This window comes from Aulonocara stuartgranti, assembly GCF_965226115.1.
Source record: "Aulonocara stuartgranti genome assembly, chromosome: 4".
NCBI lineage: Eukaryota > Metazoa > Chordata > Actinopteri > Cichliformes > Cichlidae > Aulonocara > Aulonocara stuartgranti.
This window is the reverse complement of record NC_138942.1, coordinates 8,803,043-8,816,691: the sequence shown is the minus strand read 5'-3', so window position 1 is coordinate 8,816,691 and position 13,649 is coordinate 8,803,043. Positions and strand designations below refer to the sequence as shown.

The 13,649-nt window shown below is 37.9% G+C and overlaps 1 protein-coding gene across 2 annotated transcripts; it reads left to right on the top strand.

Annotated features, from left to right (window-relative positions):
• The first annotated feature begins 55 nt into the window (after positions 1-55).
• stat3 (signal transducer and activator of transcription 3 (acute-phase response factor)) lies at positions 56-12,696 on the top strand. Of its 2 annotated transcripts, XM_082529445.1 has the most exons (24): positions 56-326; positions 2,789-2,938; positions 3,436-3,679; positions 3,772-3,864; positions 3,958-4,039; positions 4,143-4,243; positions 5,042-5,193; positions 5,378-5,536; positions 5,743-5,835; positions 5,996-6,055; positions 6,167-6,196; positions 6,293-6,386; positions 6,472-6,519; positions 6,697-6,780; positions 7,295-7,393; positions 7,536-7,671; positions 7,761-7,813; positions 7,908-8,002; positions 8,366-8,505; positions 8,601-8,822; positions 8,987-9,029; positions 10,420-10,479; positions 11,320-11,417; positions 11,662-12,696. In XM_082529445.1, exons 2-24 carry the CDS (start codon positions 2,811-2,813, stop codon positions 11,700-11,702), a joined length of 2,355 nt encoding a protein of 784 aa, XP_082385571.1. In that variant the 5' UTR covers positions 56-326; positions 2,789-2,810; the 3' UTR covers positions 11,703-12,696. The 2 variants fall into 2 exon arrangements, with proteins under 2 accessions (XP_082385571.1, XP_082385572.1); XM_082529446.1 differs by lacking the exon at positions 10,420-10,479.
• Positions 12,697-13,649: the final 953 nt, after the last annotated feature.

The window sequence follows — 13,649 nt, the reverse complement described above, 5'->3', positions numbered from 1 at the left end:
AGCTGCATTGTGATTGGTGACAGCAGAGTTGAAGACCACTATTGGCGGCTGGAAATGTCAGTAAAATAGTTTAAGGAGTTTGGCTGGCTGGAAAGTCTGCAATGTAGGGGATGGGTTGACTGAAAGATCCGTACTCGCGACGAAGAAGCGTTTCTCGTGTTGGGAAGAGAATATAAAGACTTACGGGGTTTTTTTCGAGCTCTTTCCCTCGTTTTTGTGGGTAAAATCTTTACGAAAGTTGCCACTGACCGTTATCGTCAGTGTGTTTTATGAGAAGGGTTACTGTTTTGGCGGAGAAACTTTCTAAATAAGTGGCATCGAGCCAGGTAAGCAAATATAAATCGACTTCTGCTTTTGGTGTAAATTTTATATTTTTAACGTAATGTTAATGCACGTCTACTTCTAATATCGATAACGCTGCTGGGGTAGACTTGCAGTACTTTATAGGTTCTTAGTTATTCACGTTGGAGAAACCCCCTCTGCTCACAGTGATATATAATTTATTAAAGTGGTAATAACGTTTTTAAGTGTGTTACAGTTCTGCTCGTTTCTTGTAAAATGTATATTACAGACGTAATATTTAAGAGTTTTTGTGTTTGTGTGCTCTGTTTTTCTCGTCTACTCTCTAACGCCTCGTTTAATAATGGGAGTACATCTGATATGCTTTAAAAAGGGAAGGTGGGCTTTAACGGGATGCCCCTTTGGACCGAGGAAAATTCAGTTCAGTTCTTTCTGTTTTCTTTAAGCTGTCACGCCCATCACCATGCCATCAGTTGGACAGCACACCCACTACCTAGCCTTATGATTCAAGGCTTGCATTCAATAAATTAGGCTTTAATTGGGGACAGTGAGTTAGCAGATTATTAACTTTTGACGAGTTTTGAATATGGACGCACATCATAATCAATCAGTATTTTTTTTTTTGCCTAATAACACATGTAGTTGTACTATTGTTTTCATCCACTGCCAGTGAAGGTTGACATGCTTACTGTTTCTCGTTGTTGTCTCAAGGAAGTGCTTCCTGGAATATCATAGGTATGAGTTTTAATGAATGGCACTTTGCTTGGCACTGTTTGTGCCACTTACTTCCGAGCATAGGGCAGTGGACAAGCTGGGTAGACAGGTTTATTTATGATAACTAATTCTGAGTTGTGGATTTTAATTTGAGAGCTTTAGATTTAGTTTTAAAGCTCAGACATTGATAGAGGTGTGAAAAGAAAAGGAACACAAAATGTGTGAGACCTAAGCAAAATGTCTAAGTTATGCAACCAACAGATGAGTTGTTTAGACTTTATGGATTCCTTTCATCTGACATAAACAAGCTGCTTGTCTAAAGTTACTCTTGATTAAAAATAAAACACAACTATTTCTGTAACTGCACACGTATAATTCTGCAGAGATCTCACAGAAGGGCTTAGTAAATGTCAAAATAGTCCAGCCATTTCAGGAGAAACAGGATAAGTAGGTTACACAATAAACTTACAACTGTGCCTAAGGGTCATGGTTAACTTGAAATACTGTTTTATTGTTGTTGTTGTTGTTGTTTATTGAGCTGATAAAGACTTGCCTATTCTTTGGTTTGATTCTCTCAGGGTTTTTACATGCCCAGAAATCTACACCATGGATGAATGCATCTTTTTCATATGATGTGGGAAGAGGAACATTGGTCATATGAAAAATGCAACATTTGTGGGACAGTTAATTATGTGCCTTCACTGCTTAAAATAGCAACACAATATTAGTGAGCGTTAGTGAGCATATTAGTGATTTTGTTTTTTGGGGGGTTTTACCGAAACTAGTGGCTTTCCTTGAACACTAATTTCAGTGAATGTTGGGAAATCCACTTTCTGTTGGTGTTTTAAAATGACGCTTTTGAGAAGGCACTCACCTCCATGTGTATGAATATGGAACCTATGTAGTGTTGATTTGAATAATGCTAATACCTTGACAGATGGAAATTCAGGTCAGTGTTTTGACCTGTTCAGACATGAACAGCATTATTTCGGTGCTATGCTTTGTCAGCAGGAGAAAATCTTTACATTTGGAAACAGAAAGTGAAGTTTTGTTTTTTGTCAAGTACATTTCTGTGTCAGCAGCTACCAAGCATGAAAGCTTTGTTAAACGTCTCTGCCTATATTTAAAGTCGAACTTTAGGTGTATTAGAGAACACAGTACACACATTCAGTGGAATGATGTTACTGCAACACTATCCAACATGTTATGTAAGGATTAAACAAAGGAAATGGCTTCCTTTTTGATTTATTGAATGTCTGGTTATTGTTAGTGTACAGTAGAAAATTCTTCAGGGAATGATGTAACCTTTAGCTGAAAATGTGAGAAGGCTAGGAGAACCGCTCAAGTGGATCTGATGGAAAAGTTATAGTTACATAACCTAGATAAGAGTTATCTGATATCAGGTGATTGATTGAAAATAAATGAAACACTATTACTCAAATTGCAAAGTACAGAAAGCGCAGTGACATACCTTCGAGACAAAATTACCACCAAAGATCATTAACTCCTGTCTGCTCGGGGAGTTGACAGCTGTTCATGTTGGCCTAAATTTCTTGGTGGAGGCGTAGTGTTTCGGTGAACAGGAAGTGACTGTACTGAATAGGAAGCTTGTATGGGCCTGACATCGTTTTCAGAGAAAACTTGATATTTAGCTATTTCCCTACAGTTAATTTTTCCTGATTCTATCAGGAACTGTGGCAGTATGTATTATCAGTTTGTATTTTCATAGAATTTTTGGAGAATTTATGTTGTCTCACTCATATTTTTTATGTAGGCCAAAGGAGGTGAGTGTCAAGATGGCCCAGTGGAACCAGTTACAGCAGCTGGAGACCAGGTACCTGGAGCAACTCTACCACTTGTACAGTGACAGCTTCCCCATGGAGTTACGACAGTTTCTTGCGCCTTGGATTGAGAGTCAGGACTGGTAAGAAATAATTGTATTCTTTCACTTATTGTTGCATGTGTGTTGTTGCTGCCTGTGTTTGAGTAATTTCTGTAACTGTGAGACATCTGCTGCTGCCTATCTTGGCCAGGTCTCCCTTGAAAAAGAGGTTTTTAATCTCAATGGGATCTTCCTGGTTAAATAAAGGTTAATAAATAAATAAAAATTACATTTCTAGGCTCTGTTGTGAAATTACATTTTAATTCATGTAATTTTCTCTCCCTTTGGATTGGGAGATGGCCACTCATTATGATTTCCAAAATGTTTTTTGGCTTTAAAAATGTTTTTATTTATTCATTATCACCCTCTTCTTTCCTTATAACACCACCACAGGAATCGGGGCACTCTGATATAATGTGTCAGTATGCTTGTTAACCCGAGTACTCATTCTTGTGGCAAATGGGGATGAGTTTGACCTAAATGTATGAGGAAAAATTAGAAATGAGCACATACTGATCACTTTACCTGTCGTTTACAAGGGCTTACGCTGCCAATAAGGAGTCACATGCTACACTGGTGTTCCACAACCTCTTGGGAGAAATAGATCAGCAGTACAGCCGTTTCCTGCAGGAGAACAACGTGCTCTACCAGCATAACCTCCGCAGGATTAAACAGCATCTGCAGAGCAAGTACTTGGAGAAACCGATGGATATTGCTCGCATTGTTGCCCGCTGTTTGTGGGAAGAACAGAGGCTGCTGCAGACTGCCACCTCTGCTACACAGGTTCATACAGCAATATTGACCTAGCTTCAGACTTTATGGTGTATATAGTTAGTACAATGGCTCTACGTAGTATATCTTTTATTCTCTTGCAGGATGGCCAGGCAGCCCATCCCACTGGAACAGTAGTGACAGAGAAGCAGCAGATACTGGAGCACAATCTTCAAGACATCAGGAAGCGGGTCCAGGTTAGTTCTCATTAAAGAGTCACTTACTGCATATTTACGTAATTGGTCTTTCTTGGCATAAATGTATGTACATTATCACCCATTTCTCCACAGGATATGGAACAGAAGATGAAAATGCTTGAAAACTTGCAAGATGACTTTGATTTCAATTACAAGACCCTAAAAAGCCAAGGAGGTATAATTACCTTATTATGTTTTTGATGTAATTTTCTTAGCTGTGTTGCCTGTATTAACAGCTAAAAGTTAATTTAACGGTGACCTGTTCACCTTCTTCCCAGAGTTGTCCCAGGATCTAAATGGAAATAGCCAGGCAGCTGCAACGAGGCAGAAGATGGCCCAGCTCGAGCAGATGCTGAGCGCCCTGGATCAGCTCAGGAGGGTGGGTTTTTAAACTTTATTGATTTTAAGCATGTGTTATGTCAAGTGCTTTAGGTAACATCTATAAAACAAGGATATTCGAAACACATTATAATGCCTTATAAAGGGAAACCTTTGTATTTGTACATTTCAGGGCGTGCAAAAATGTATAAAGAGGCATTTTAGGAAGTAATTAGATCGAAATGAAACAACACCTCTGGACTTAAGCTGGCACACCCAGTTTAAGTTTGCTGGCTAGCACAAAAAGCAATAGATGTGGCATTGCATCTGTGAAACCAAATGTCCCTTAGTTGTGCATGCTGCACATATGTTGACCATTAAATTTTGCCAGACAGCAGTGTACTGAACAAGCAACTACTGCTAGTTACATTCATCAATGGTGAAAATAGAAATTTGGCTAAAAATTATAAATGCAAGATTGATAAATCAGAATCAGAATCAGAATACTTTATTGATCCCTGGGGGAAATTATTTTTTGTTACAGTGCTCCATTTTAAACCAACATTAAGACAAGACAGACAATACGCTAACTAAGAATAGTACAATATATACATATATATACATACATACATACATACATACATACATACATACATACATACATAAGTCACTTATAAATAAATAGTTGGAAACATCTAAATGTTTAGCTGAATGATGGTAAAGAATAATCTTGGTCTTAAACCTGAATATTAACACAGCCATTGTTTGAATCTTTAACAGTGGTACAAAGTTTGGACCACAGATGGATTATAACTCTTTATGCCAATGTTTAATGTGTGCTGTGTTTGCTTTGTTATAGCAAATTGTTACGGAGATGGGAGGCTTGTTGACTGCCATGGACTATGTACAGAAGAACCTGACAGATGAAGAACTGGCTGACTGGAAGAGGAGACAGCAGATTGCTTGTATTGGAGGCCCTCCAAACATCTGTCTCGATCGCCTTGAAACTTGGTAAACTTGGAAACTGGTGCAGAGATTAATCATTGACTGTCTATTATTAGATATGTTCACAGTAGGTTTCACATCATAAATTAATGATTCTGGCCAAGTGACTGTGGACTTTGGTCTCTGCTCTTCTTACTCCCTTCATATAGACAAGTGTCTGATTTGCAATTTGTATTATTACTTTAATCAGGATTACATCCTTGGCTGAGTCCCAGCTCCAAATTCGTCAGCAAATCAAGAAGCTGGAAGAGCTCCAACAGAAGGTGTCCTACAAAGGAGACCCCATCATTCAGCACCGGCCCGCACTTGAGGAGAAAATTGTGGACTTGTTCAGAAACCTAATGAAGAGGTACATTTGATGTTTATCTACTTAGATTTTTGTCTTAACTTGATCTGCATGGATTTAAGTTATTGACTTGTTTAAGGCTTCCCATAGTCTCTCACAGTTTTTATATTGTAAATGTGAAATTTCAGAAACATTTAAAATTACTACTTAGGGAACTTATACCTTTAACACTGCTCATCATGTATTGATGTGATGCTTTTGTGTCATAGTGCTTTTGTGGTTGAAAGACAGCCTTGCATGCCCATGCATCCGGACAGACCTCTGGTTATCAAAACAGGCGTGCAGTTCACAAATAAAGTCAGGTGAGAATCAGGATTACAACACCGGATTGTACATTTTTATACTTGGGATTATACATTTTATTGCAACATTTTTTGTGTCCTGTATAACGGGAAGTGGAACAGTCATTTTAATGAGTGGATGAATTTGTTCTGTCTTGTCTCTTTTCTCAAAATTTTAAAGGTTACTGGTAAAGTTTCCTGAGCTCAATTACCAGCTGAAAATTAAAGTTTGCATTGATAAGTGAGTTTATTTATATATTTTTATCATCCAACATTTCTGTTAAGTTTTGATCACTTGGATAGAAAGACAAAGCAAATGTACTGCTTTACTCATTGCATCTCTATTTTTCAGGGAATCTGGTGATGTGGCTGCAATTCGAGGGTAAGACTTTAAAAACAAACTTTCAAACCTCAGAGCTTTTAATGTGTAGTATTTTAGAAAAGGTTCTTACTTTGTGCTCTACTATGATTTTACTAGATCACGAAAGTTTAACATCCTCGGTACTAACACAAAAGTTATGAACATGGAGGAGTCCAACAATGGTAGCCTGTCAGCAGAGTTTAAACACTTGGTGAGTCAAACGTTTTACCGGTTGAAAGCTATGAAGTAATCTGATAAAGGCCTTCTGCGGAGCACTGACTTCCTGTTTGTTGCAGACCCTGCGAGAACAAAGGTGTGGTAATGGTGGACGGACCAATAGCGACGTAAGTCCTATTTCTTGTTGGACTTGTGTAATGTAGTGAACAATCCGCTCGTTACAGAATCTTAACTGTATTTAGCATGTGAAAAATTCTGCTTTAACCTGTAATTAACAGGCCTCTTTATCTCGTATACATATAGTTTTATAAAGAGATTTAAGTAGGTTGTTTTTTGTTTTCTAGGCCTCTCTGATTGTCACTGAGGAACTGCATCTTATCACGTTTGAAACAGAGGTCTATCACCAGGGCCTGAAGATAGATCTGGAGGTGAGTACTGCCACTGTGTGTCATGAAATGGAGCATATTTCTGCTTTCGTTATTAACCCAAGCAACACTAATAATCCGCAAAATTCGAAACACTCCCGAAGCACAATGCAGTTTCGTTATATGACACCCAATACAAAGTTAGTCACCAGACAAGTTAGTCATTTATGAAGTCGTCCGCCTCCAGTCACCTTCATCAACACTGCTTCTACAGGGACTGATTCTGAAAACACAAAATTTCTTCTGTTTGCCCTTTTTTTGACCTGCCCACAGTTAATGGCAGGGTCACTGGCACTGAAGATTTACGCTGATGCAAATGGTGATTTGTTAGAGAATCATAATATTTGAATTTGCAGCTCCTTTAGTAATGCGTTAATCCTAATTTAAAATTAAATTAACTTTTAAGTCTATTTTTTTTTTTTAATAGCTAATAAAATATATGACAAACAATATCATGTATAAATAACATTTGGATGATGGATGTTGTTTTTTTGTTACACACACCATGTTTTTGCAGACCCATTCCCTGCCTGTGGTAGTTATATCAAACATCTGCCAGATGCCAAATGCCTGGGCTTCAATCCTGTGGTACAACATGCTCACTAACCACCCAAAGGTAAGACAGCACCCTCTGGTGGAAAGGGACTAAACTCTGCATGAGGTGGATCTTAACTCAATGGAGTTGAAGATCTGTTTGAGTAGAAAGTAGGAAATGTGTATGTTTTCATAACATTTTGCCTTGGTGGTTCTTTGCACAGAACGTGAACTTCTTCACCAAACCTCCAGTGGGGACATGGGACCAGGTGGCTGAGGTGTTGAGCTGGCAGTTCTCTTCCACCACCAAGAGAGGCCTGACCATTGAACAGCTCACCACATTGGCTGAGAAATTACTAGGTTTGATGACAAGCCCTAAAATATCAAAGTCTTTTTAGTTTTTCACGATTCTTTATGAATCTGATTTAATTCTTTAATTATCTATATAGGACCATGTGTCAACTACTCTGGATGCCAAATCACCTGGGCCAAGTTCTGCAAGGTACTACAACAAATGGCACTAAATTGTTCAGCGTTATTGTTAGTGATATTTTATTGTTTTGTATGAGTTTTTTTTTCTTTCTTCCACTTCACAGGAAAACATGGCAGGCAAAGGCTTCTCCTTCTGGGTGTGGCTTGACAACATTATTGACCTGGTGAAAAAGTACATTCTTGCACTGTGGAATGAAGGGTGAGACGTCATGCTTTGTTTACAGTCAAGCCTTTTACCTTCCTTTCATATTAGAAAATTTCTTGACATGGAAGAGACTTTCTTTTAGCCGTAAAGCCTGAACCATGAAATAATTGCCAGAAAATTCAAAATGTTTGATACTGGAGTGTATCATTTAACCTTATGACACATTTAAACAAAAATATTAATTATAAATTAGTGCATACATGTTTTAATTGGTATCTTTTTTTAATATAGCTGGTGTTTTTGTGCAATTTATTTAGGTTTTTCTGACAAAAAGAAATCTGAAAAACTCATGTTTTAAATATTACAAACTTGGTGTTACAGGGTTAAGAGTATTTTCATTTCTTCATATGTCTACAGGTATATCATGGGTTTTATCAGTAAGGAGAGAGAGAGAGCTATTCTGAGTCCAAAACCTCCCGGTACCTTTCTGCTGCGCTTCAGCGAGAGCAGCAAGGAGGGGGGCATCACCTTTACATGGGTAGAGAAAGACATCAGTGGTGAGTATTTCAGAACTTCATGCTGTTTTGATGATCTTTTTTTTTTTTCATGTGCTCTTTTTGTTGTGATGTTGAACTTTTTTGTGTTTATATAGGAAAGACCCAGATCCAGTCAGTGGAGCCTTACACCAAGCAGCAGCTCAACAGCATGTCGTTTGCTGACATCATCATGGGCTACAAGATTATGGATGCCACCAATATCCTGGTTTCACCTCTTGTCTACCTATATCCTGAGATTCCCAAAGAGGAAGCCTTTGGGAAATACTGCAGGCCAGAAGCAGCTCCTGAAGCCGAGATGGGAGGAGACTCAACGAGCAGTAAGTTACTGCCTTGTTCTTCATAGTCTTTATTTAGTTAAAAAGAAACTCAAACATATTGCTCAGTATGTTTATAACAGCATTGCAAGTGTTTTTTAGGTTTTTTTTTATTTGTTTTGTTTTTAATAGTACTCATTATTTTCTCCAATTTTTTTCCCTAACAGCTATTCAGCCTTATTTGAAGACAAAGTTCATCTGCGTTACCCCGTAAGTATCTTCCACTCCCTTCTTCCGTATCTCAGAATGATAATATTTACAGGATGGTCGCATGCCAAACAGTGGCCAACGCTTATATTAGTTCTTTGTACTTCCTGTTGATGTTTTCTTTTGTGAAGACTGAGTGTTCCTGATTAAGACACAGATTCAGACTGTTTCATGTGGCAAATGTTAATCAAATGTTCAGGAAAAAAAAACAACATAGAGGTTTTAACTCTCAGTGTGAGAAGGAGGAAGGAGGAATCATAATGTTCAGGAAAAGGGTTGTGAACCCAGGTATTAGATTCTGTAGGGAACTGGCTTAGACTGACTTTGTACATGGGCCATCTGGCTGTGTATTCACTGAGCACATGTGAAAGTAATTTATTTTCATTTTCGACATGCGAATAGCCATGTCTCACACTTTCTGTACGCCATCATCTGACTCACTGGCCATTTCCAAATATTTAGTATGGATTTTTCTCTTATCATATATAGGGATGGGTACCAAAATATGGTATTAAATGGGCACCAGTGCTGAGCGTAAAGTATCAACAACCTGTAATGTTGTCAGTTCTTCTCTCTGGAGAGATTATCATGTGTTGTAGTCCCAAGCGAGAAGAGAGCTCTCTTCCTTGGAATCTATAAATGAAGGGCAGGGGAAGCCCCAGAACTGTGCACACACACCCACAGATAGAGTATTAGTGATGGGGGTGGGAAATGTAAGCATTCGTTTTCACTAGAAATGATATGGAAAGTGCTCATTACCGTAAGTACAAGAAAGCAGATATGCCAATACATCAGCAGCAAAGAGCTCACATATAGAGTTCATTATAACTCAGTATAGAATAATGGAGAAGTTGTAAAAAGGAACCACAACCCAGCTAACTGTGTAATCGTAGATTTGTTTATTAATATTAATCTCAAATGGTTAGGGTTTAGAGCATTCGCTTCAAAGAGGTGTTCACTGTACTGATAACAGTGGGGCAAAATCTAAACAATACCCATCCCTAATCACAACTGATGTTGCTGTTTATTAGACCATATTTAGACCTCAAAATATACATTAAAGTCTTAAGGATGAACGAAAGGAAGCACAAAGAAGCATTTTAAACTTCTAAATTTGTAATTCTACCAGTTAGCAGGGAAACAACATGAATGGAATTCCCATTTTAGAATTTTTGGTATTCACGATTAATATTTATTGACGATCATCAAATCTTTCCTGAATGTCTGAGATGAGCACAAATGAGAAAGGCAGAGGAGTTGGACGTTAGCTGCAGGTGAGTTTTATAGAGTGAGGTTGACTGACACGAGGGGAATGTAGAAACGGGTCATCCGCCTTGTATTAGTAGGTTTGATGGTGAGGTTTGCTCAGTGAGATCCTGACCTGTCTCCGTAGGTGTCCCTCCGTCTTCATGGACTTGCCGGACAGTGAACTGCTTGGGAACGGATTCCCAGGGTAGGCCACTCGGGGGGAGTTGGCATGTAGGGCTGTGTGTGCATTTTGTCACTTTGTGTGTTTGATGGGTAGTAATTTCACCTACATAATTCCTATTTTTGAGTCCAACATACAGACATTGTTCCTAGTTCTAATACAAAAGTAGCTCCCTGCCTTTCATTAGTCTTTCACTTATTTCACCCCATACTCTTGTTTCCTGCAGGCATTTCTTTATCATTCCTCATCCACATTATTTTGTGGGGCTTAAACGGTCCGAATTAGATGTCATAATAGTTTGAGTGACAAGTGATTCAAATAATATAAAAAGGTAAAACATTCAAAATCAGTTCCATGATAAAATGGACACGGCTGAAGTGAGTTTGGTGGGAGAAAAAAGACAAAAAGGGGACTTTGTTTTTTGTGAAGCCTTAACAAAAGACTCTGGCCTGTTCGATCCACTTGATCCTTAGTTGTCATTAACATCCGTTCAGTTTGCCTTCTGTTCAGTTGAGCACAGTACTGCCTGATTTAAAGCAAAAAAAAAAATGCATTTAATGACCTATGCTGTTTATATACATTTAAAAACAAAATCCCTTGCCCTGCTCTTTTGCAGTGATTGTGTGCACAGGCAATGCTAAATCATCTGCCAGAGTGAGATGAGACAGGAGTGACTTATTTACTCAATAACCAATCTTTTGTTTATCAAAGCAGAATCACAGCTCCTTTTTTTAACTTCTGATAGCTGCATCACATTTCCTCATCACTTTTCTTACCACAGATAGTATTTCATATTTGATTTGTGTAGCCATCGCCAGGCATAGTACTTAATATTATGCTCTTTACTCTGTTTGTTTTTCACAGCACAAACTCTGGAAACACCAGTGACCTGTTCCCCATGTCACCCCGGACCCTTGACTCCCTGATGCACAACGAAGCAGAAGCTACTCCAGGGCATATGGGTGAGTCTACTTACATGTACTACAAACACACACATTTGTATTTGTACATTTCCAGGGCTTTACCTCCTCCCCCAAACACTTATTTATCTTTACAACCATGTGTCAGACCCTTTGAAAGGACTTGCCAAAATGTCTTTATGTTCAAAAGATGTTCTTACTATAAGACCTAATCGTTAAGCATAAATGTACTTCATTCGGCTGAAATATTAATTGCTTTATTCTTGTTTATTTATTTAATCTGCAGATTCACTCACTTTGGAAATGGATGTAGCATCGCCTATGTGAAAAGAGTCATCGAGTACTTCAGCCACTTCCTTCTTTGTTGGGTTTCATATTATGTTAGAGAATTTCTTGATTCATTTTTCTCTCCACACATAGTGTGCCTGTACAGTTTGTTTCTTTTTCTATGTAAAAAAAATTTCTCACTTTCACACAATAGGGAAGGCAGTTGGTCTTGGAAGGTTTTCTTTTGAAACAGAATTGGCACTTACTCTTTTTTTTAATGGTTCTCCTTATAATTAATAGATCTTTTTTCTTTTTTTTTCAAGTACATTAAACATTTAAGCACGAGTTATAGGTTGTTTACTTTTAGAAAAATTATGAATAATGTCTTCTTTTATTTGAATGACAAAATGTAATGAGAGTAATTGTTGTATAAGCTAGGCTTTTTCAGTGTCCCTGCCAAACGCAGCATGGTGTCGTTGTTTCACCCTATCTTGATTGTATAAAACGGTTTCTCTTTCATTATGCTTTTTACACAAATTGGAATATTTCTTGTATTTGTTTCAGCCAATCGAGGTGTGTAAAGAGACAAGAAATTTCTGACAATTGTGAAATTATTTTCATGTAAAGTTTTTTTTTCTCCTTTAGCATTGTGAGAAGTTATGAAATGCAGTTTTTGTCAGCTCACGGTTTGAAATGTTTCGTTTTAATATTGTACAATTTAAGCCACATGTTTCTTTGTCTTGTAGTGAAGGCTCCTATTAATGGTGCCAGAAAGACTAGCACAAGCAGCAATCCCTCTGTAGACCTTCACAACATGATTTTGCTTTGTGTAACTGTGATATTTTGGTGTCAGACCACAGGGTGCAATGCGTGGTGGGGTCATTAAGTATTTGGCGTGGTATTTTTAGTGGAATAGACAACTCAAAACTGCACCTGTTATTGCCACAGTGTAAATCTGCTGTCAGTTTGGCAGTTTTATCAGCAAGAGTTACAGAACTAGAAAACGGCGTTGTGCTCAAAATGTAAATAAACCATTTTAATGAATTACTCCTCAGCCAGTAGTGTTGTTTGTGTTTGAAGGAGGAATGCCAGTAAAACAGCCTACGCTGATCTATAAATGAGTGTAAGTTGTCCACAGTTGCTTTATAGTTCATGGAAAGCTCCTTCATTTCATTAAAGCACCATCTTAATTGCATAAGACTAATTGAGGAAGCCAGTAACAATGGATGGTGTCATTACCCTATTTTTACTTTTATTTATGTTTTATATTGCGTGTGAACAATGCTTCAGACAGGTGTTTAATATCCTGGAGAAGTGCTGCAGGTATCTCTGTAGCTGATATTTTTATGCTTAACCTTCACCAATTCCTTTTTACACATCACACACCTGCCTGAACTAAAATAACACTTACACTTGAGAAGTCCACACAGTTATTGTGCCAAAAATGAAGCACTTGGCACTTTGTCCTTGCTGAAACATCAGAGGTTTTCTAAAAAAGATCATAAAGAAAGGTTGGCGCTAAAAACAGTCAAGTAATATAACCATAGACTTGAAAGGATACTTTTCACTTTGATCTGTCCAATAAAGTCAGATCAGTTCTGCAACTCCAATTCCAAAAACATTGGGTTGCTGTGTAAATTGTAAGTAACAATTCAATCTTTTAAAGTCATTTTATTCACAGTAGAATATATAAAACATCACTTTTTTCACTTGGTGAAACATCTGGACACAGGCCATTTCAGCACCTACAAACACCTAGAAATATGTAAGGCTTTCTCTAAAAACCAGTGTCTGGATGGGAACGTATGTTGCTTTAAAACCCGTCTATACCTTTTACTCCGCTACCATCAAAACTGTATCCTTTTGGACTGAGCGCTGATAAAAAGCTAGATGATCCTTCTCCTCAAGTATATGACGTTCTTTTCCAAAAACAATTCCAGATTTTGATTTATCTGACCACAGAGCAATTTCCCACTTTGTCTCAGTCTATTTTAAATGAGACTTCGT

What these genes read in the sequence shown, in the direction of transcription:
- stat3 (XM_082529445.1), top strand. Translation starts at nt 2,811, where the DNA reads ATGGCCCAGTGGAACCAGTTACAGCAGCTGGAGACCAGGTACCTGGAG. An exon ending in AAGTTCATCTGCGTTACCCC is followed by an intron (nt 9,030 to 10,419) that starts GTAAGTATCTTC and finishes CTGTCTCCGTAG; the next exon opens with GTGTCCCTCCGTCTTCATGG. An exon ending in CTTGGGAACGGATTCCCAGG is followed by an intron (nt 10,480 to 11,319) that starts GTAGGCCACTCG and finishes TGTTTTTCACAG; the next exon opens with CACAAACTCTGGAAACACCA.